Raw genomic sequence first — 24,891 nt, 5'->3', positions numbered from 1 at the left:
TTTGTTGTGTTTAAATAACTTATAGGCTGATTACATCCCCACTAGCTTTAAATAATGCTATCCAATCGAAGATGTACTGAGGCCATGCTGACGTTTACTTTGACAACAAAAACATGTCAATGACAATGAACGACTGCTTTTGAATGTGTCATTCACTAAAGGGGTGCCCACACAACAGGCATACCATACTTTATTTATTCACTTTTGCCAAAAAAAGGCTGCAAAGTGAATATACATGCAACAACAGACCACAATAATAGTACAACAAAAATACAGAATACATTAAGACGGGCTTTTTAAAGCAAGTCAGTTTGAAATATCTGGGTAAAGTTGACACATTACATACACACAACACGAGCAAGACAAAAACAAAAAAGGAAAGCAAACAATACTCCAACCATATAGGTATCCAAATAGTCTTTCAAATATAAACCTGCTTTTTCTGTCATGATGACTCAAAAATAATTGTGAAAACAGTCATTTTACAGAGTTTCCTGAAGTGGGGTCTTTCTTCATACTCCTAACCTGATTATAACAAAAGGTATTCCTTGTAGGCAGTTGGTATCATACTGATGTGATGGAACTGCTCATGGCATAACACATTTAAATCAATACAACAAGACTATGATACACATTTCTCTGATCTTCTGATCTTATCATCTAAAAATGAGTTGAATTTGACATTATAGATTAATGATGAACATTCAAATGAGGCTTAAGAGCCATCTTCTATAGAACAGGACAGTTTTCACAGAGATTTCACAATATTCAAATACAACAGACATCATTTTGTCACTGGCAGAGTGGTAACTACATCTATCATCAGCAGCAGCACCACTACCACCTCCAACATCATCGTCATCGTGGTCACCGTCACCGTTTATGTAGTTATTTCATAATGTTGACGCAGAGATGGTGAAAAGTGCTATAATAAGGTACACATCTGTCGCAAAATGTACAGAATGTGTTAATGGTGAAAGCTCACAAAATAGATAATGTTATTCACAACATTGACATAAATTAACTCGAGTATTCAAACATAAAATTAAAGTAGACTGCATGTGTGAAATATATAGTGTTGAAAACGAGATAATAAAATCCTGGTTTCTGATTGGTCGCTGCTGGAACTGCCCCCTCGTAATTGCGGAAGTGGAAGTTGTCTTAACTTCATCCTGCTGTCCCTGACAGTCAGTGTTGCTCTTGTAACCACTGCGCGCTTAGTGTTCACAAGCAGAGACTCGTAACTCACAGGGGATGGCTTTGTCTTTCGAGGGAAGAGTCGTGCTTGTCACCGGGTCCGGAGGAGGTAAACTCACCGTACACACGTAACCAAACGTTAGCTCGACTGTCATCGCTGCTAACTGTGTTGCTGCTCCGAATGCTAACCTGCTAGTTGCATGGATTAAGCAACGTTATGTGAGCCAAACTACTAAAACAGTCAGTGCACGAGTCTCGTCTTTTCTTCCGTCTGTGTTCGCTGCGCACAAGTTAAATCCCGGTACGTCAACACCGGCGAAACAAACGTAAAGACCTCAAAGTAAACAATCGTTTAGACCACGGTGTCACATTTTTTTTATACACTTATTGCAACATGTAACGACTACCATCGTGTGTGTCAACCTTTTTATCTGAGGAACACATGGAGCAAAGTGCATGTATCGCAAATGACAATCACGCCAGTGCAAAGTGTGTGAGAGGTCACGAAGAGCAGCAGCAGTGGTTTGTGTTGATGGGTGTGTTACTCTGTAAAAGTATGAGAATGCGTTTTAACCATCTCTGTCTTTCTCTCCACAGGCCTCGGCAGGGAATATGCTCTGGCTTTTGCTGAAAGAGGCGCCTCAGTTGTAGGTAAATAAAGAATCCAGATGTTCAGCTTATTTATTTTTTTTTGTCAAATGCAGAATTCAAATAAAGTTTTATACATTGTATATACAGCACCTAGGGGCATTTAGCCTCCGCACTTAACCCATTGTAGCACAAGGAGCAGTGTGCAGCAGTTATACCGGCCCAGGGAGCAGTGTGTGGGGTCTGGTGCCTTGCTCAGGAGGCTAACTGGCACATCTCCTGCTTTGGGGACTTTAATCAGCAACCCCACCCCGGTTCCTGAGGCAAATCCCCACGGACTGAGCTACTGCCGCCCCACTCCCCACCCCACGTTTCCTTTTTGGAACAGGTATTTGGGTTATACTGTGGTTGGTTAGTGCGACCAGGCTTTGATCCTATATACTGGGTGAAAAGCCTCTCCAAAAGTGAACCCTCATAATCTCTTTTGATGTTCTCTTTGCATAGACAATGGAGAGCCTTTTCAGTGTGCATCGTGACATTTTGCCCAGCAATATTTCCCGTGAAATTTCCCTTTTAGTGATCTCATTAACAAGCTAGTTCATAAGTTCTTATAGCATTTGCTGCTGACTACATACAGAGTGCAGAAAAGCAGTCTCAGTGATTTTAATTCATACTACATGACATTACGAGCAGAACCTGCAGATTCCTGCTCTTGCATGGCTCTCTGCCAGAGGTGACTGTGGGCTTGAGGGGTGTGCTGGTTTTGGTTTTGGTCGGGATGTTCTTATCCAGTACACAGGACTAGCATTGGCACAGATATACTCATCTTAAGAGGATTGGTTATCAACCTCGACATGACAGGTCTACAGTAAATACAGTGACTTGAAGTAAATACAATGTCGTCGTGAAAATATACTGTTGCTGCTGCCAGTTACACTTGTTTTTTCAGTGTCACAGCAATCCCTGGTCTTGGGAGAGGAAACGGTTGAATGGGTGCGTTTAGGAGATAAATTATACCTTAAAATAGGGCATGTCATAAAGAAATGTGCAGTGCATTGACCTTCACAGTAATGTTCATTTTAATGGTATTGTCATAAACATTTGTGCTCCCCAAAAAAAACAGTTTCCCCCGATGCCTGGACTGGATTTCCCCTTGAACTCTGACAAGGAATCCGCTTCGCTCCACTCTTCTCCTAACCCAATCACTCGTGGAGAATTGCATAACTCACCCCGTTATTGCTTATCTTTTTCTTCTCGTTGCAAATAAAGTGAATGACCTTGGGGCAGACACTAAAGGGGGTGGAAAGAGTTCTGCAGCTGCCGATAAGGTGGTGGAGGAGATAAGAGCGAAGGGAGGAAAAGCCGTGGCAAACTACGGTGAGCGGTTTGGACTCTTGTCTTACCTTCTTTCTTCTCTCGCACGTCATTTCCTCCGTCTGGTTTTGTTTGTCTCTTGCTTACCGTGTAGTTTTTTTGCTTATGTAATGGTAGACTCAAAAAAACCCGATATTGATTTCTGTCAGACTCACCAGCTCACTGGCGAAGCTGTTAGCGAGTATTGAAGATATGTCGATGTTCCCTCTCATCTTTGTGCGTCTCACATATATCGGACAAAAAGAACGAAGAACAGAATTGATGCGTTTTCATAGGCAGTTTGGAAAATGGCAGATTTGTTTGTGAATGTAATACTAAGGATGGTGCACCTTTTTTAAACCTTTTTTTAACACGCAATGATGCCCCAGCAATAAATAACAATGTTGCTTTTGAAAAAGTGACTCATCATATATCATTACTCGGCACACTTTCATCTTTCTCTGCCACACAACACAACCTTCTCATAAGCCTGTCAGCTATATCGGTGTGACACTAACTCTGCACACGCAATTTCTATCTACATTTATGACCTTTTTTTTTTTTTTCTTGTCATGCACATACAGATTCTGTAGAAGATGGCGAAAAGGTGATCCAAACGGCACTGGATGCATTTGGAAGAATAGGTGAGAATTGTTTTAGTATGTAGAAGTGAATCAATCAATCCTCTTAATTCTATTATTGTCTGTGATGTTTATTGCTGCAATTTGAACTTATAACTTTTCATCTTTTTGCCCAGATGTTGTTGTAAACAACGCCGGGTAAGTCCTTTCACTGTAATAATCACACTTTTTAGCCTATCACATCTGTTTTTAAAGTGGGTATTGGTGGGAGTGTAGGCTGCTATAACCATGTTGAGGAGAACCTTGACTAAAACCCTTTCCTGCTTTTCTTTGCCAAGGATCCTTCGGGACCGATCGTTTGCCAGGACGAGTGATTTGGACTGGGGTAGATAAACTATTCATGATCTTTACATTCACTTCCCTCTAAATAACTCATACTGTGGATACATTTGTTTATCTATGTCCCTTATGTGCAGACAGATCTGTGTGTGTGAGGGTTTACACATCAGTTGTAATCTGACTCCTTCATATCCTCTCACACTCCGTTTCAGACCTGATTCAAAGAGTTCACTTGAGAGGCTCCTTCTTGGTGACTCGAGCTGCCTGGAACCACATGAAAAAACAGAAGTTTGGCAGGTAAGGAGCCCAGCTGCTTATTATCTAAGGTGGATGAAAGCTATGCCGTCCTCCCGTTACGTAGGTAGGATTCATTTGTCCTAAAAAAAAAAAAAAAAGTGACACTATCCCCAGCAGACAGACCATTGCTGGACATTAATCAAGAGGATGTCAGCCTGGCACAAAATGCTGTTTGGTTCAGACGTCAGCTAAAGTACCGAAAATGTTTTTTATGCGTCTCATTTTAAGTGGTCTCTTGAGGTAATAAGGAATATAAAGCATGTCTACCATCACATTATTACACACACACAGTCTGACTCCGACTATACTCACTTGATACCCGTTAATATGTCTCGCTCCATTGATTTCAAGGTGCGCAATGAGAAAATCTGCATACTTATAAAAGCCCCAGACAGCACATTTGAGATGAATATGTAAATCACCAAAGAAGGAAGGGAATTACTTAATATGGTTATGCGGCACTGCAGGTTAATCTCTGAACAATCTGAGTACTATTTAAATTGATGACTCCACATGAAGCGGCAAAGATGTCTGTGCAGGCTCATCGTATTCTTCCAAGTAGTACAGAATGAAAAAAACATGAAGTATCCAGTAGTCGGAAGTTGTAGAGTTCAAGGTGTTTCCTCGCCTCTGGAGAAACCTCTCGATTTCAACGAAACACTCAGCTGATAGTTTATATTAACTCGAAGCAGTCAGGTGTGCATGCAGGTATGTATTGATCATGTTTTGAAGGCATAATCGGTTGCTCATGGAAGATGGTGAAGATATTTTGCCCTGCCTCGGGGCAACTGGTGACACAAACAAATGGCTGCCTTCTGGATCTGAACTGAACACTCGTGGTTTTCCTGAAAAAAGGCCTACTGAGGTTTGCGTGTTTTGAATTCATATTAACAGAAGAAGGTCACACAACCAGCTGTGCTCCCATGTAACTCCAGATAGCAGATGCACAGTGTGCACATGTGCTCTATTTGAGTGGGAGAAGACGGCACTTCATTGAACATTGAAGCACGGACTCATTATTATACTCTGCATCAGGTCCTCCATGCACAAAAGGCCGTGTGTGTGTTTGCTGTTGCTCTTCTACTTAGCAACATTTTATGGCATGTGTTTATGTTGTAACTCTTGATTGTCAGAAAGGTTCACCCGGTATTTGAATCCTAGACTTCAGCCCATGAAAGTTATTCATTTAAGAAATATTCAACTATGCCATTACCCGGACAGTGTACTGTGATATGGATCACTGCTTCCAGCTACTTGTGGGTGCTCAAGCTTTGTTTGTACCCGCGCTTGCTGCCGTAGCGCCAGCAGAGCACGAACGGAGGCGTTTATACTGTACGCACTGTTCGCTGGATTATTCTCCCAAACGCCAGAGGGCGGACAAACGAAGCGAACTGTGAGGAATCAAAAAGTGCAAAGTTAGTTGCTGAAGTGAAGTCTCCGGATGAGATTAATAGAAACATTTTATGGGCAAGGCCGTGTGTCTGCTGTGTGCACACATGCATTTATTTCTGCGTGCAGCCTGCAGTCAACGGTTTCTTCAAGTCAAAATTGACTCTGTGTGCGGTTAGGCAATCAAGATTTTTATGTGTGTGTGTGGATGGGCAAACATTACATGACTAGATGCCTACATATACATACTCCTGTGTGTTTATTCATGCGTGAAAAGTTTGTACCACATTGCGAGATTATGCGTGTGTGTGTGGGTGGGCCCACTGCACCAGAGCAATGCTTGTTACTGACTTGTTGTCTCCGGCCAGAATCATCATGACGGCTTCAGCCGCAGGCATCTATGGGAACTTCGGCCAGGCCAACTACAGCGCTGCCAAGCTGGGCCTGCTGGGGCTGGCAAACACCTTGGCCATCGAGGGAGGCAAATACAACATCCATTGCAACACGATTGCTCCCGTTGCTGGGTCACGCCTCACAGAGACCGTCATGACCCCAGGTGAGCAGAGAGATGCTTTCTCACATATACATGTTTTTTTTTTTTGGACAGGCCAAAATAGGCAAATGGATTTTCATCACAGCATTTTTTCAATTTTTTTTTAAAGAACAGCTGCATAATGTAATGTCTGTAATGTTGATTTACGAAATTTGAGGCAACAGCACTCCCGTTTGACATGCAAATTTGTCATCTAATATTAAAGAACTGTGGTTTGTCTCTGTTCCAACGGCCATGATGAAATCCTGCGCCCTGTAAGTGCTTTAAAAGTTTTAATGTGTCAGCGCTGGATTCAAACAGGCAGCTCTGACCTCCTTATTCTACTGTAGGTGTTAGCCGTTCTTCCAAATACTCCCAAACGTATGAGTAAGTAAGCGAATGAAACATTTAAGACGGAAGGTAATGCAGCGTCGGATACACACGGTGGACACGACCGAATATAGCTCAGAACAGCTTGTAAATGTGGAATACTCCATGTTGCCTATGAACATTTTATCAAAACCACAAAGAACTCAAACATCAGCCTTCAAAATGATGAAAAGGCGATGATTTTTAGCACACGCTTGCTGTGTGTTTTTACAAGGATCTAGTTGGCCCATAAAGAAAGCGGAATGTTTTTCTAACCAACCAAACCCGGTATCTGTAGATGTCGACCCATCACGAGCATATTGTGCGTGCTCTGTGCCTGCAGCTCTGTTGACGGGGGTATTAAGTGACAAATTAGAGGAATGGCTTTGCTGCCCTGCTGTGCTGGTCTACAGTAGCATCTGTCACCCTGCACTGTGCCAACAGGATGGCCTCACCTTGGTAAATGACTTGGTTCCATATGTTGGCTTTCACTGACTCAGGCTTTTCGAAAAAAACAACAACAACAAAACCAATCCTGATAAACACTGCAGGGTGCAGGGAGACAGTCTGCCTCTCCTTCTACCGCCGTGTTTTATCGATTTGAAGGGTGCAGATAGTTTCAGCACACATATGGTGTCTAGTATTAAATCTTTTAACGGTTCATACAGAGGGAAAGAATAAGCTCGTGCCGTATTTACTTGACCTCATGTTAAGGAATCTGTTTCATTACTTATTGAAATAAAAATACCCAGGCCTTTTTTTTTTTAGAGATCACTTTAAACAGATTTTGACCTGGACATCTGTTCTCATGGATTCAAACTGCTCCAGTATCAGTGCATGATTTGTGCCATTTGTCCCGCAGAATATTATATTAATAAAGCACACCGATGAGTATGTAGTAAACAAGGCGGTGACATAATATATAACTTGGCTTTTTGTAAATTAGGAGCATCATCATACACACATTGTATACGTAAATACTAGTTCGAATTCTACAACAAATAAGGGTATTTTTTACTACTTTCCTATGCCCCGCCCCCCATATTTCCTTTTCAGTAAAATGGCTTCAAATAAACAACAACTTGTAATTCATGTAAGCTCTGAAGAATGGGGACAAAAGCTTGAGGCTTAATAACTAATAACTCAGACCATATTCATAGTGTGTTGTTTAAATGACGCTGTCTTTGCTTAATGTGTGTATTATGAAAATACTACTAACTACCAAATAGAGACACGGAAGCAGAAGCAAACCCGTAGTTGTTTAAGACAGTTGTACAACAAATAATGCAATAAAAAGACGCTCTTGCTGCGCTGTATTTATACGTATTCTTTTATTCAGAACTTGTGGCGTCTCTGAAGCCCGAGTATGTTGCTCCCGTGGTCCTCTGGCTCTGTCATGAACAATGCCAAGAAAGTGGATCACTGTTTGAGGTACGCGAAACACACTTTCTTTCTCTTCAATAAGATGAGTAAGATCTCCCTCCCACTGTACTTTCATTTAGCTTTGTATCCATTTTATCACGGAGCACAGTAATGTAACATTCACATGTTCATTCTCCATAAATAGAAAATATATATATATATATATATTTTTTACATCTGTGTTTTCAGGCTGGTGCGGGCTGGATTGCTAAATGTGAGTATTGTGTATATATTTCTCCCCCAAGGGGAACGTCTGTATACATCTATGATAATCATTAGCCCCCGGTTCACTACTACTGCATGTGTGGGAGTTTCCCGATGCAGTGACCTCTTTATTTGTGTGTGTGTGTGTCCGTGTGTGTGCGCGCAGTGCGCTGGGAGCGTACTCAGGGCGCCATTGTGAGGCAGAAAAACCAAAACATGACTCCTGAAGCGGTCCGGGACCAGTGGGACAAAATCACTGATTTCACTGATGCCACCAAGCCTTCGAGCACACAAGGTCAGTGACGGCTGAACACGCGCTCGCATCTACAACAGCCTATACTAGAGCACATGTGCTGGTGCATGTGTTCACACTGTCTATGCACCCTTACACTTGCAAGGGCATTCACACACACACACACACACACACACACACACACACACACACACACACACACACACACACACACACACACACACACACACACACACACACACACACACACACACACACACACACTTGGATAAGGACCATACAGTAGATAACATGACGTCTTGCTTGCAGTTGAGACGTTACTCAGGCCGTTTTCACACAGATTGTGATCTCTAAACTCTGCCTGTCTGCTGTCACGGTTGTTTGACTCTCTGTGTCAGAATGATTCAGATTGCAGAACATAATCAAAGCCATCAGGTACTGACCAATTGAGTAACTATGCTCATTGTACAGCACCCTCAAAAAGACCTCTAGCTTCTTGAAAGTACGTGTCTACTCTAGCTTGCTACCCCAAACAAACTGGTAAAAGGCAGTTTAATCCTTTTTTTAATGGGAGTTCCAGTCAGCACCATGTAATGAATGTCAAAGGAATGGTCTTTATTCTGGGGCCATTTACTGCTATGTCAGTGTTACAGTGTGTGGCATTGATGGATTGTTACATGAAAGTTGTTGATGTTTCTATTCAGTTGGGGCATACATACAATTAAAAGTATAAGTAGCCTGTATGGGGTGGAAGCTCAACAAAAATATTTCAGCATAAAGGACAACATGGTGTTAAGAGATCAAGGGAATGAGGCGGTGAACATGTTGAGTATGAGCAAGCCCAGTGTTGTTCCCGAAAGGTCTCACGCAAACAAGAGGGTGGCAAATTGTTGATTATTATTTTCTCTCCGCCTCCTCCATCCTTCTCCACGCTCTCGGATGTACATTTCGAGGAAAGGGCGGCGGTGTTAACGTGAAACATGAGCGAGGGGGGGCGGTCCCACGGGGGCGCGAGCTGCCCTCATTAGCATGACTTTGTAGTGCCTCCTCGTTTGTAGCTTATTACAGAGACTTGTTGCTGCCTCTGTTTTATAACTGCCTGCAACGGAGTGACGGCAATTAGTGGCTTTGGTCCTGCCGGTCTCTCTTGTTTCTGTTCCTTGGTTGTCTCCGCTGTCATCCTCCGTTTGTGTTGACTGACTCTGCACGGGTATTCACAGCTTGTGTTACCTGGGTGGGTACGCTTCTATTTCCAGGCAAACGGAGAACACGCTCAGTGCGGACTCAACGGCTCGAGAATTCAAACGACTAATGTTTCATTTCTCGCCGCATGTGGATCTCAAAACCGTCCATGCATTTTGAAGGTGTTACCGGTTCAGCATGTTGTTTTGATTGGAATTCTTATCGTGTGTCAGCATCTCCCTGGAAGTCTATTTAACTTTACTGCGATCAATTTAACTTGAGATTAGAAATCTTTTGGAGCTGACGGAGCAATAAATAAATAAATCCTGGCGCTCAGTCCTGCAGATGTTCAGGTTTAATGATCGTCATCTGGGGGATGATGCCATTTGAAGAAGATGAACCGCATACATGCGAACAAATTGTCAGATGGCAGGGACCCTAAACGTTCTATCAGCGGCACCAGTAGAGAAATGTTGATATAATGGTGACTTTACATGTAAACTTCCACATTATTGATAAATCATCACGATCTCTTGGGGTGATTCTGGACAATAAGGAGTCGTATTAAGAATAAAATAAGATTTTTACTTAAGAAGTAAGGAACCTGTTCAACTTTAGTTCAACTAAAAGCACGTCTTGTCTTAGCTCTAGATGTGCAGTTTCAGTAACAAAAGTTACGTAAGTGATCGTGAGAGCTATTCACGGTTTCAACTCTATCCATACTGCCTTTATTTTGAAAGGGAGTTTCCTGTTTGTGAAGTGCTCTGTAACTCAACAAGTACACCCTCCAACCGTGGCCGAGGAATCACGTTTGACAGATGAGAATTAACAGGCTGACACAGTGTGAACCTGTGTTATTTAAACCACGTATGAAGAACGGTAGAGCCAGCTGATGGGTGACAGCTGTTTGCATGAAATACAAGGATCTGTCTGTCTACTTGGTCTGGGCCATCAGAGATGCACATAACGGGCGGCTCTGATGATGGATTCTTTTACTTGTCACTTCATCTAACTTTGGTGTCTGGTTCTGGTGCGCTTGTACTCATCTGTCATCTCTCCACCCTTTTGTATAGATTCTGTACAGCATATGATGACTGTGCTGTCTGGACTGGAGTCAGATGGAGAAGTGGGCGCGAATGCAACCGCTGCTGCAGCCTCGGCTTCAGGGGTCAATCCTGTGAGTAGAGACTTTTTTCTTTGACGGTAATGTTAAAGGATATCTGCATGTCTTCAAAAGTCTTTAAAACAATCATTGAATCGATCATTTTCTATCATTTTCCGCTGCTTATCCGGACCCAGGTTGCATGAATGTCACACATTACATCATTAGGAATTATTGCACTGCTGGAGGATACTTAATAAAATGTGAATAGATATATTAACCGAACTGGTTTTCTATCATGCTTTCATACTTTGGCTGGTAGCATTGTGAAAACGGGTAATAAAAAGTCAAATTTAACTTGGGGAACTGATGAAGATGTCACACCTTCTCACGTGTCTCAGACTGGGATACGCACAAACAAAAGAAGTCCTAGTTCTATGGGGTCAGATCAGTCTCAATAATCGCAAATGCACACAGATAGACTCACAAATGCAAACAGAAAGATTCACAAATGCGCACAGAACAATTCACAAATATATTCGATTTACAAATGCACACAGAAGGATTTACAAATATATTCGATTTACAAATGCACGCAGAACAATTCACAAATACATTCCAATGCACAAATAAATAAATTACGATTTATATAAATGTAAAAAAAAAAATCACAAATATATTTCTGCATTTGTATGTATTTGTGTGTGGATTTGTATGTATTTGTGTGTGGATCGCACTGCATTCATTTGCAAATCGCTTCACATTCGTGTATGGATTTTTGAGACTGTTCTGCCTTCGCTGGATTCACAAATGCGTTTTTTTCAACATAGACCTGTCTGTAGCCAATCAGATGTCAGCCTCATTTTCAACCAATCACATGAGCGCAGCTTCATACATATTCATACATATTGTAGCCGTCTGTGTTCACCCAGAGCTCTACGATACCTCATATCAGTAGAGACCGGACCAAACTATGTGTGTGTAAACCATATGGTACAAACAATGAGGCCACTAGGCTGCTAGCGTAATGCTGCGGTTCACACCAAACACGATTCGCGCCGCGTTAATCGCGCCGCCGTTCTCGCCGGGGGACTATTTGTGTTCATTCGCGTGAATCGGTGAATCGCGCAGGACACGCCGGTGAGGGAGCGCGGCATAGTCCGGAGGAGCTCCGTGGAGCTCCGTGGATTTCATCGAACTATTCACTTTGTCTAGCAAGCCACACGTCGGCTGTTAACCATAGCTGTATGAACACAACATAAACTGATTTGGCTATGATTTAACGGCAATAAACCAACAAAAAGGAACTCCGAAATAACATTTATACACATAGTTTGGTCCGGTCTCTACTGATATGAGGAATACAGAATACAGTTCGATGAAATCCACGGAGCTCCTCCGGACTATGTTATGAACCAGACATGACGGCGTTTGGTTCCCCGTGATATCTGGGACTTCCACAACACATACTAAGCAGAAATAGAGGTTATTTTTTCCACAGTTGACGGCGGACAGTTGAACGGCTATCAGGGCGATAAGCCGCGCTCCCTCACCGGCGTGTTCAGCGCGATTCACCGATTCACGCGAATGAACACAAATAGTCCCCCGGCGAGAACGGCGGCGCGATTAACGCGGCGCGAATCGTGTTTGGTGTGAACCGCAGCATTACGCTAGCAGCCTAGTGGCCTCATTGTTTGTACCATATGGTTTACACACACATAGTTTGGTCCGGTCTCTACTGATATGAGGTATCGTAGAGCTCTGGGTGAACACAGACGGCTACAATATGTATGAATATGTATGAAGCTGCGCTCATGTGATTGGTTGAAAATGAGGCTGACATCTGATTGGCTACAGAGAGGTCTATGTTGAAAAAAACGCATTTGTGAATCCAGCGAAGGCAGAACAGTCTCAAAAATCCATACACGAATGTGAAGCGATTTGCAAATGAATGCAGTGCGATCCACACACAAATACATACAAATCCACACACAAATACATACAAATGCAGAAATATATTTGTGATTTTTTTTTTTTACATTTATATAAATCGTAATTTATTTATTTGTGCATTGGAATGTATTTGTGAATTGTTCTGCCTGCATTTGTAAATCGAATATATTTGTAAATCCTTCTGTGTGCATTTGTAAATCGAATATATTTGTGAATTGTTCTGTGCGCATTTGTGAATCTTTCTGTTTGCATTTGTGAGTCTATCTGTGTGCATTTGCGATTATTGAGACTGATCTGACCCCATATAGTTCCAGTAAACATTGTTGTGACCCTGTTATATCTACAATATGTTTCCGTCTCACTTATCTTACTCATCCCATCCACCCGGCCTCCTCCTCCTTTCACTCTTTGCCTTTTTTCTGCCATTATTTTCTGGCCTCTGCAGCTCTCTCCCCCCAAAGTTTCTCTCCACCTCCTTTCCTTTTACTCCGTCATTCCTCCGACGGGAGACTTCAGTAGCTGGCGACTGCAACGGGTTTGTTGAGGAGGACTTTTGAAAGTGTGGAGCTGTAAATTGTCAGAGCGTTTTCAAACACGGCAACTCATGACTCTTTAATACCACCACACTCTACTTAGTCGGGGACGATAATAAGATTCTTCGCCAAGCTTCCGACAACATGCATAAGTACTTTTCATGTGTGATGCGTCGCCGTTTCATATTTACAGGAGACAAATGTCGGCTCAGATTAGCTTTTTAAAAAAACAACAGGATGTACAAAAAGACGCGGGAGCACAATAGTACAGCGACAGCTCCCTGGGCGGGTGCTCCTTCACCGGGTTCCCTATCATTGAATCACAGATAGCGAACTGGTTGCAGCTCACTTTCACTCACTTCAGTGGCTGAGTCGCTTAAATAAAACATTGAGCCACAAGTATAATTGTACCGCATGAAATAATTATCCAGAGAGATGGCCACAATTTTCCATTAAGCTGGTTGTAGCGTGAAATCGGGAGAACATGTCGGCAGTTTGATCTGTATTTGTAGTGTTACTCGGAGAGACGACTGAACCCTTTATTTACTTTGTCTGCACAAACTGCTACTCTGAATCACCACAAAGGCAAATGGCTGATTCATTTAATCAATGCTTAAACAGGACGAACGCTTCATTTTGTGCAGTGCGGAGGCTGGTGCGACGGGTATCGGTTATCTTATGCGCATCAGGCTACGAGTGCTTACAAATGTTACTGGACTGGTATTAAAATGATACACAGTGGTGCATCCTGGGGGTTATGATGAACACCATATAACCATCAGGTTATACACTATACGGTTCTCACTCCCCACCTTTCCTGTCTATACCTCCGCTGTCAGTAAAGAAAGAATAAATATATATCCGGCGATATATTGATCGTCTCATTTTCTATATTTGTGATCTATCTGTTGGTTTGGTTTTCTTCTGCCGTACGGCAACATACACTTAACCCACTTGTTCACAAACTCAAACCAACATGAGAGCATGCAGAAACCAAAAGCATATCATGACATAGAATAATACAAACTATTGAACACAATCAAGGTGTGATAATTTGTCTATCTGCCTATAAAAAACGTATTGTTGTTTCTTCTGTTTTTAAAAGCATTAAAACTTCAATCTATGACACGGTGAACTGTGCTTTACCACACTTCTTTATCTATGTATGTTGGAAGCCACATTCACTTTTTAATCATTATTATACATACTTATGAGGACCTCATTCCTTAACATCCTGCGGATCAGTAAAATGACTCACTAGCCTGCTTCAGTAGTGTCATGACTCAATGATTAGCATCCTCTCTGCTGTGCGTTTGTGTCTGGACTTGTATTCAGAGCAGAGTCACAATGTACCCTCAAGACAAACATCACCATTGTGTCCTCAGTTGACGTAGCTTTGTGGTAAGTGTGTGTATATTTGTGTAGTGCTACACACACACACACACACACGCACACGGTGTGTTAGTTGCTTGTGTGACTTTGTCCTTGTCATGGTATTGTGCACATTTTGCTTAAATTACACTACAGTGTGCTACTGCTTTGCTCATATTTATTTCATGTCACGCAAAGTATCACATTAGCTCCAGCAAGGTTAGCATTGCTCTGTCCATTCACACGTGTTTGTGGGTCATGCAGGTGTGTTGCCTTCTTGGATCAAATTCATTTCTGTGTAATTTATACGTGAGGCAACAGGTTTTAAATGAGAAGATCTTTAAGATCTTTCATGCCAGAAGAGCTTTGTAAAAATACAAAGCAGGGCTGAAACAGTTAGTCAGTTCATCGATTAGTCAATTGATGGAATAATTAACCAACAGCAATTTTGATAATTGATCGTCATAAATATCCTTTTAATTACCAAACTTTCAGTGAGCCAGTTGAGATGGTGGACAGCTTGTCCGTTGAATACCAAAGAAGGAAAAAAACAACTGAATACATATTTTTGGGGCATTTTTTGCCTTTTGTATGTATTCTAGAGCAGACAGAATGAGGGAAGAGAGCAGGTGGTTCAGGGCCCCGGCCGGCCTCGATGTTGTGGATGTTGTCATGCCCTAAAAAAATAAATCACTTTTTCTACAATTCTACTTTGTATCTTAATAAAGGGGATTTTTCGACCAGCTGACATGTTGTGTTATGCAGAGTGTAGCTCAACACACGGGTTGATAAAATGACAAATAAGTACCGCAGGACTAATATGACTTTAATGTTGTCCCAGATGTATGTTTATTGTCCCATGTTCCTGTCTGTTTTTAGAGGGGGGGGGGGGCAGAGGATCTTTAGGGATGGATAACAGTATTTGTCACATAGAAGTGCATACATCGTCTGAAAGCTGCAACCTGAATATTAATTTGAGATGCAGCTAAGCAGCGTTTTTTTTCTCTCATTAATAACTAGAACGATTTCACAATCTATTGATTATTTAACTAATTGAAATAAATTGTGAAAGTGTAAAAGGGCTTGATGGAAACACATGATAGCCATTCACATGCTCGAATATGTCTCATAAGTTGTTGCAGCAATTTTTGGGAGTATGAAAAATCAACTCATGATTATTTAGTATTTTTAAACTCCTGGTTACAGCCCTGCAAAAAAAAATAAATACAAATGTTTACATAATGCTTCAACACATCATACAGAAAAACAAAAAGTATAATATCGACAAAAGGCTAAAAGAAATATGGAGGATATCAATGAACATCGGTATTAAAATAATTGTAGAAATGAGTGCTAAGAATTCAAAGGACAGCATGTATATTGTAAGTGAGAGTTTTGTTGTAATGGAAGAGTCATCACTCTGTCTTTAAGTATCAGGCCGCAGTGCCAGAGGATTAACAAGGGTTTTAAAACATTTACAATGCAGCTAAGGGCTCCACCTTCCTGAGCTTTAAAAGGCATTCGTGACTTTATGTCATTAACACTTGATTACTGCGACTCTCTCCGTTCAGCCAAATCTCAGGCTGCTCGTTAACAGAAGTGCAAGAACGAATTTAACATCGCTCCGTTTCTGGCCACCGGTCAAGCTCGGGATGCGTTGTAGATTTGTGCTGACTTCCAAAGCTCTGCCTGCTCCGGCCCAGGAGTTCATTTGTGAACTGCTGATTCCTCGTAGCTGGGACGTCCCACAGGTCCTCCGCATAATTACTGCTGATGACCACAGATGAAATCTTTTAAAGCCTTTTTTCTTTTATTTGCTTACGTTAGGTCTGTCTTCTCTATCATATTCTTTTCTATGACCTTAACAAAGTATTCAGTTGTAAATCACCTTTGAAATGCTGAATACAAAAAACAACAACATTGTTCTACTAATCCTCAGTGTGTTTACTCTGTTTTTATTGTCTCCTAACAAGTCTCAGAATCTACAGCCACGCTAGCGGCTCTTACTTTAACTCAATGCATCTCAAGAGATCGCCAAAGTCATTAGAATTCATCAGCTGGGGAACCAGGAATGTGTGTACAAAATGTCAATACGATCCATCCAATAGTTGTTGAGATATTTCAGTCTGGACGGAAGTGGTGATCAACTGACCGACCGACTGCTGCTGCCATCCCTACAGCTGGCCTAGCTGAAAACCGTTTATAAAGTGCTCTATAAACAAAGGTTGATTCATTATTGCCTATGTTCCACCTATATGTTAAGAGATTGATTCATTCCGCTGTATGTGCAGTGTTTTATTAAATCATTTGTATTCCGGGGCTTATCTCCCACGGTGTTGATACTTTTTCGGCAACCCCTTAAAGATTGCGTATCCCTTTTCTCCGCCTAACTAACGGGATCCCTTTACGTTCCTGCTCTCGGTACGTTCAGCTGATGATGTGATCACAAGCTGACGACGTCTCTTCTCCTTTCAGGCCGAGGCCGTGGGACAAAAACTACCACCGAGCACTTTCGTCTTCACTCCCACCCAGTGCATCCTCTATGCGCTGGGGGTCGGCATGTCCACCAAGGACCCAGACCACCTAAGGTGAGTGTGTGTGTGTGTGTTTTATGCTAATGACTCTAACGGCCTTAAGGGATCTGTTAAGTCAACCTGTGTGAAATGTAAGAGAAATCGATCTTGGGATGTGATGTTTTTTTTGTGATCAAATTTGTATTGATTCTCAAGATATGCATTAAAATAAATAAATAAATTACAATGAATACACACATGCATATATATATATATATACTGTTAATGCATACATATACATACCCTTACTCCTTAATCCCCCCCCACACACACACACACGCACACACAATTGGCGACGCCCACCCCCTCTATACGTCTCCATATAATACACGTGGGAATATATTATAATATAATTAATTACATAAATGCTTGAATGTTATTTAAGTCTCTAGTCCAGGGCGAGAGAGTTGTTCCTTTAGCAACATGCAGTCGAGCTACTGAGCGTTCCATGTTTACAACATCAAGATACAATCCAACCGTGCAGGTTCCTGTATGAAGGCCATGAAGACTTCAGCTGCCTCCCAACCTTCGGGGTCATTGCCTCTCAGGCAGCCATGATGAGTGGCGGGCTGAACTCAGTCCCTGGACTCAACATAGATTTCACACAGGTTAGAAGACGTGTGTGTGTGTGTGTGTGTGTGTGTGTGTGTGTGTGTGTATGTGTGTGTATGCTTCACGTTGTTGTGTGCTCGTATGCACATTTGTATTCATATGGTATATTTCACACAGCAATGCACACATTACTCATGCTAATGAGGCTTTATGTTATATATAATTGTGTATCACAGCTGTTGTAATGTTCTGTGTCAGGTATTGCATGGCGAGCAGTATCTGGAACTCTACAAACCTTTACCAACCTCAGGTATTTCCTTCTCTACTATTACAAGTACTTCATGTACTTTGCTGTAGATTTTACGTTATAGTGAGTAGAATAAAAGGCATTTTAGAGCCTCTCTGAGTCCTTTTTGTTAGGATTCATGTTCAAACTGGGAGCAGTCTGGGTTTAATAGATCATTTAGACCCATTTTTATGATGCCTTTTAAGTGTAAGGATCTCTAATTAAGGGCAGCTTACCCTATTAAGCCATGATGGATTTTTATTTTATATCCTATACTAGCATATCCATACTGGGAAAATGACTACATGCTGTATGGACCAACGTGGCCCCAGTTTGTGCCTCTCATGTATTATGATTATAATCAAGTACCAGAGCTAAGCTTTTGTTTTTCACCATATCTATATATATATATCTATATATATATATATATATCTATATATATATATATATATATATATATATAGATATATATATAGATATATATAGATATATATATATATATATAGATACATATCTTCTTTTGCATTACAAAGATAAGATTGTAAATTGTGACTGTTTTCTAATTTCAAACAAAGATCTTTGATGTTTGATTTGTAAAAAAGTGAACCAAATTTAAAAATGATCATTTTTGTATTAGTACGTATGTTACTTGTCATTGTTTTGTATTTTTCACACATGATGACGCCTTTTGTATTTTTCTTGTATCATACTAATTAGAGCTGCAACTAAAAATGATTTTATTGATTCATGATTCGAAAAATCTTAATCTGTAAGTCAAATAAATATATTTCTTTTGTTTCACCCGCCCCAAAATCTTCAGTGAACTATAAAGCAAGACGAGGGAAACTGCTCACATTGGAGAGCGCAGTGAGGGATGCTTAGCTCTGGGACTCGGACATAAAGATAATACATGTGCTCAGTCATGTCATGAAGCACAGAGCTAGTTTGGTAATACGAAGTACTTGCATGACTAAAGTACCACATTGTATTCAAGTAGCAGTAAATGTTTAAAATACCTTTTTCTAGGTGCGCTTACCTCTCAGTCCACCGTAGCAGACGTGTTGGACAAAGGATCCGGAGCCGTCATCCTCTTGGATGGTGAGTTTCTTTCCCCCTCATAGACTGAATTTATTCAACATGCATTTGTTTCATAACACTTTCATTTGTCTTTGCCTGAAAGTTGCCTCTCAGGCTGAATTATTGAAAGTTAATTTTCAGCCTGTGTCTGCAGGGATCGAAATAATGGACTGAGAACGGCTCATGTTCCTGTTTGACAATTCCATAGAGATGGATGATATTAGAACCACTCTGATCTATAATGAATCCGACTTAAAACAAATCACACGGGACCTGAGGATTCCAATAGGGATGTCAATTCTTTATACACACAAAACCAATCAGCGTCTGTTATCCTCCCGGAGTGGAAGCAAAGTTATTTCTGGGTGAGACGACACGGCACAGTTACGTCCTGCAGAAGCAGCTGTGTTGGTCTCTGTGCCTGGTCGTATTTTGAGTTCACCTGATGAAATGAACCGTCTCGTTCGCTGGGAGGAGTCTGGAGATGATTCTAACTGACAGCTGCTAATTGTCTCTTCTTAGTCCGCTTCTGTGTGGTTCCTTTCATGTTTCCTCCTGCTCCATATTTACTATAAATATGCTGTAATGAGAAAATGTGGGTGAAACTGAGGCCCTTCATCGTTTTCTTTTTTTAATTGAGTGTAACTTGAAGTGATTGCTAGGCAAGAATACAAACTCAATGATTGCGTTTCTTTTGCCCTTCCTTTGTCAATATCCACTCTGAACATTGGTGAGTTTAGCGTTCTGAAACACGACGACACATCGGCCCCAAAGTGTGTTGATAACAAAATAGTGAAGAAGATTCGACTGCATTTAGAACTGGAGTAGTGTCTCTGTCTCTCCAACGATGCTACATTTACTTCGACCTTAGCCAGTAGAGTACGGTTATAGTTTACTTCACTGACTACAAAAATACAACGTATGATGATATAACACTGGGCATTGTGCTGCATTATGAGTACTTCTCCTGATACGTTCCTGATAATACCTCTGCGCTTAAGTAGAAATGTATATGCAACTTGCGATGTACTGTTATTTCCCTGTGGTGTTGCTAGTTTCACACCACAAATATTGTTTGAACGCCACATTGGTGCCACTTCACAGTGAACACCTACAGCGGCGACGAGCTGATCTGCTTCAACCAGTTTTCAGTGTTTGTGGTCGGAGCTGGAGGGTTCGGAGGGAGGAGGAACTCCGAGAAAGCCAAAGTACGTATTCCACGTTTGAGTAACGCAATAAGACATCGGGAGCTATCGCTGCCTCATATTTGATTTGTTTTATTTGGTGTTTTATTTCCTTCAGGCTGCTCTGCCTCCACCCAAACGGGCACCAGATGTTGTGGTGATTGATTCTACCACAAGAGACCAAGTGAGTGTGTCTGTGTGGGTTTAGCTGCAGAATAAATCAGCTGCATTGACGATGTGTGTGTGGGGGGGGGGGGGGATAGGACAGGACATATATTGTTTTGTGCCTCAGAAATAACCTTTTCGACAACATTTGAAGAAGTGTTGGAGAAGATTCTCATCCATTTAAAAAAAAAAAAAAAAGACTGTATGATGCAGCAGAAAATAAAAAAGAAACGGGGGAGGGGGGGGGGGGATAAAACAAAATCCCTTGAGCAATTTAACTGACTGCAACCGTATCACTTCAAAGACGTTCTTATTTTAGGTATCTCTTCTTTTGCCTTCATGATAATTTAATTTAATCCCACATCTGTGTATGAAAAGTTCAGAGGTTTATGAATTAGATATGGATCTAAACAATATGTTCCCCCCCGCGGTTCCAGGCGGCCTTGTACCGTTTGAGTGGAGACTGGAACCCTCTTCATATAGACCCCAGCTTTGCTGCCATGGGAGGTGAGAGTCGTGCAGACTATTTATTGTCGTCTGTCGTCGAGATGTCTTTTTAAGTTATGCATTTTGATCTCATTAATACATAAACGTGCTATATTAAAAAATGCTCTTTTGCCCAGGCTTCAAGGCTCCCATCCTGCATGGCTTGTGCTCATTTGGCTTCGCTGCGAGACACGTCCTCAAGCAGTTTGCCGACAACGACCCCTCCAGATTCAAGGCTATCAAGGTCAGCATTGCTAGTGATTTAAACCCCGTCATACATTTTACGAGTCCCTGGGCCTCACGCAAGAACCACGTATAAACGTGTGTGTTCTTCAAGTAAGTCGAGAGGCTTCAGTGCTCGATAAATGATATAAAATTCATTACTTCTGGTTAAATGCTATAAGATATTTTTAAAAACAGTTCCATCGACTCAACCGCCCCTCTCTTAACCCCCCGTCTGTCTTGTCTTTCTCAGGTTCGCTTTGCAAAGCCGGTGATGCCGGGTCAGTCGCTACAGACTGAGATGTGGAAGGAAGGCAACCGAATTCACCTCCAGTGTAAAGTCAGTATTTGGGATCAGATTTGTTTGATGATGTCCTGCGTGTGTCTTTCTGATGAGCTCTTCTCTTTGGTCCAGGTGAAGGAGACTGACTCCGTTGTGCTAGCTGGGGCCTATGTGGATCTACACGGAGCATCAGAGGCTTCTCCAGAAAATCTCACTCAAGTACGTCAGTCTGAGACTGCTCCGTTCTTCTTGTCTTTTTATAGCATTCGTGCATTAAAGCTCCTTTCCCCGTCGATCATTTAGATACAATTATTTTGTGTATATGGTGTTTCTATTTCTATACATATATGTTTCTGTTCTTTCCAACTTTGTGCAGCCAGAGGCCCTGCAGAGCGAGCTGGTGTTCGCAGAGATCGGCCGTCGTATTGAAGACTCGGGCTCAGAGTTGGTCAAGAAGGTGAATGCCGTGGTTGCCTGGGAGATCACCAAAGACAACAAGAACGCTGCACAGTGGAGTAAGTGTACTGAATGCTATACAAACATGTTAAACACGGCACCGGTTCATTGTATGGAAACATCAAAGTTCAGTACAGATCTTTCTTGTCCAACAAAACACACACACACGCAATAAAACACAGTAAAATAATTAGGACAATTAAAGATATTAGTAGTGCTGATACTATACATAATATGATAAAAGGTTTATGTGATAAAAGCAAGAGAACACTGCAGCGATATTAATATGGATAAGGATATAGCTTTGCGTGTTATTTGCCTGTTAAACGTATCTGACAAAGAAGGATGGAGTGCTTTGACTGACTTGATTCCTGTTTCACACATTTAAATCCCATAATAATACGATTTAGAAGCTCAGGACTGATTCTATGGTGGATTTGCTACACCGTGAACCCCCCGTCAACACTCAGAAACCAGTCTGAAAACATGATTCACTCTGACTGGCCCATGAAACAAAGGCTTGAATATCCGTGTGAGCTGTTAAGTTGAAAAGTTAATTTGACCCAGATTGACATTTTGCTAACAAGTTGTCAAATAAGCAGTTCAAACTTGGGCCACATCGGACAGAATAGTAACTCCATATGCGAGTGAGTTGTTGAAAGCAAAGCCAACCAGCCCAGCTCGGCGCTAATCACGCGTTTATGATTTATTCCATCTTCTACTTTTTTTCTCTTCCCTCCAGCCATTGATCTGAAGAACGGCAGCGGCTCCTTGCACAAAGGCCCTTCCAGTGGGAAGGCGGATGTGACCATCACCGTGTCAGACGAAGACTTCATTGAGGTGGTGCAGGGGAGACTCAACCCTCAGAAGGTAACACACGTGTAGTCAAACCTATTCAGTCACAATGAATCTCTTTTTTTACATGGTGTGGCGTGAACGGACTTGTTCTGTTCTGCATGTGAAATCACAGTACCTCCTGCTTTACATTGATGCTCACAAGGGGAGCGTCTTCGTTTTAAGTTTCACAGAACGGATGCTAAACTGTTTGTTTTTTTTCTGCCCGAAAAATGGAGCCTCGTATCTTAAATCCCGTCTTTTTCCGACATTTTAATTATAGCCCTTAAATCTGTAATGACTTCTCTCTGAAATCTCATCATGTCAGAAAAGAAGGAAATAAAATGATCCATCAAAGCAAGTTCAGAAAGCACTCGGTGCGGGTAATCAATCGCCGCCGCTGCTTCTTGTGTCTGTAGTGTCTCATCTGTCAGAGGGAGCGATCATCACTGTTCACAATTTATATACTTCCTGGAGAGCCTGATATTGATCTGAGGTCAGTGTTTGTGTCTGTGTGTGTGTGAGCTCTTTACAAAGAGCCTCAACTGGCCGTGGTGTTGAAGGTCCCTCAGGCGGGGTGTTTTTCCAGCCTCGCCGATGATGAAAGGAGCAGCTGGAGAAAGATAAGTTGTAGAAGTCACAAAAGGACGCCGTGAACTGTCAGCCAGGGTCGTCATAACCGTCGTCCCTTAAATGATTCTGGCCGAGGAGAGCGCCGCGTATCATCAGCTGTTCAGCTCGCCCAGTAAGGAGGCTTCTCTGCTGCGCCCCTCAGCTCTGAGTTTTTCTGTCATCTTTCTAGGCATTCTTCACTGGCAAGCTGAAGGTCAGAGGGAACATCATGCTGACTCAGAAGCTGGAGGTCATCCTGAAGGACCATGCCAAGCTCTGAGCTGCTCAGCCAGCCAATCGGATAACTGCACAAACTAACCGACCTTCCTACCAGCTCTCTCTCTCTGTCTACAATCATGCGTGTGTCAATGCTTAGCCATTCAAGAGAAACGCTTAAAAAAAAAATCAAGTAAGATTAATACTGCTAAACCTGTTCTAAAGCTCAGCCTGACTACGGTCATAATTCAGTGATCTGTTATTTCATTACTATGCAGTGGTGTAGTGGAGGTTATTGCAGGTATATGGGGTGTACCCGCCTCTTTTTCCAGCACTTTACAGTATATAAAGAGTTTACCCGCTGCCTCCTTGGTAAAGTTGAGCTAGTTGTACACGCACCTCAACGGCCGCTACACCACTGGTTGGATGGAACTGTAATCTCAACAGAGCCTTTGAGATGTATAATACTGTAGAGTTTGCTAGTTATGAAAATTGATTTTCACTTAATTTTTTATGTCAATTCTACAGTTGTAAAGAAATGCAATGGTTGCTCGTCTATGAAAATAAAGTAATTCACACATAAAGCTAATTTCTGTTTAATGGTGCTGCACTATGGATGGTAATTAAATTATTATTGATATTTTTACAATGTAGCAAATGACTATATATAAAAGGGGTCACTCGTATTGATGAACCGACAGAGAATTATCACCTGAATCTGCAGCTCTTTGGCTTTACAGTAAGTTTCAGCTCATTGTATAAACAGGCGGTTCTGCCGAGTGACGCCAATGCGGAAGTGTCTGAAAACGTGCATTCTCTCTACTGGCCGGCAGAGGGCGGCGACTCTGGTTAATAAAAGAAGTCGGATTGTTTAGAAGTCTGTGATAAAATGACTACTTCTCACTTGATCTCCGAAAGCGAGTCAATACCCATAGACCCCCCCATGTTAAAATGCCCAACTTTACAGCAGAAATAAATGAAAACTACTAGCAACACAGACTAGCATACTGCCAATCTTCTTAGCATTGCTTTTTAGCCTCGTTAGCTTGAAGCTAGTGGGGCGTGTTTCAGCAACCAAGCGTCACTCGGCCCACCTCGGCTACATCCACCTCCACCTCTTCGCCCATTGGTGGATTGTTCGCAAAACAACCTATACTATTTTATTTTTATTTTTATTTTTATTTTGTACTATTCATAAAAACGTCATAGTATAGTAGCTACTTCGAAAACAGTCATATAATGTATGTTGAAGAAAATTACAAAAATGTCATAGTATAGTA

General features: G+C 41.7%; 1 protein-coding gene across 1 annotated transcript; it reads left to right on the top strand.

Moving 5' to 3' along the window:
- Positions 1 to 1,157: 1,157 nt before the first annotated feature.
- hsd17b4 (hydroxysteroid (17-beta) dehydrogenase 4) lies at positions 1,158 to 24,189 on the top strand. The gene is made up of 25 exons (XM_079161749.1): positions 1,158 to 1,306; positions 1,795 to 1,848; positions 3,055 to 3,162; positions 3,723 to 3,782; positions 3,896 to 3,917; positions 4,058 to 4,104; positions 4,271 to 4,355; positions 6,113 to 6,300; positions 7,985 to 8,076; positions 8,257 to 8,281; positions 8,438 to 8,566; positions 10,780 to 10,883; positions 17,141 to 17,253; positions 17,723 to 17,846; positions 18,049 to 18,100; positions 19,103 to 19,174; positions 20,258 to 20,361; positions 20,456 to 20,521; positions 20,940 to 21,009; positions 21,126 to 21,232; positions 21,464 to 21,550; positions 21,626 to 21,712; positions 21,870 to 22,008; positions 22,692 to 22,819; positions 23,586 to 24,189. The coding sequence occupies exons 1-25, from the start codon at positions 1,255 to 1,257 to the stop codon at positions 23,673 to 23,675; spliced, it is 2,205 nt and encodes a 734-aa protein (XP_079017875.1). The 5' UTR covers positions 1,158 to 1,254; the 3' UTR covers positions 23,676 to 24,189.
- Positions 24,190 to 24,891: the final 702 nt, after the last annotated feature.

This window comes from Pholis gunnellus, assembly GCF_910591455.1.
Source record: "Pholis gunnellus genome assembly, chromosome: 6".
Classification (NCBI taxonomy): Eukaryota; Metazoa; Chordata; class Actinopteri; order Perciformes; family Pholidae; genus Pholis; species Pholis gunnellus.
The sequence above is the reverse complement of the archived record's forward strand: the minus strand, read 5'-3'. Positions and strand labels throughout refer to the sequence as shown.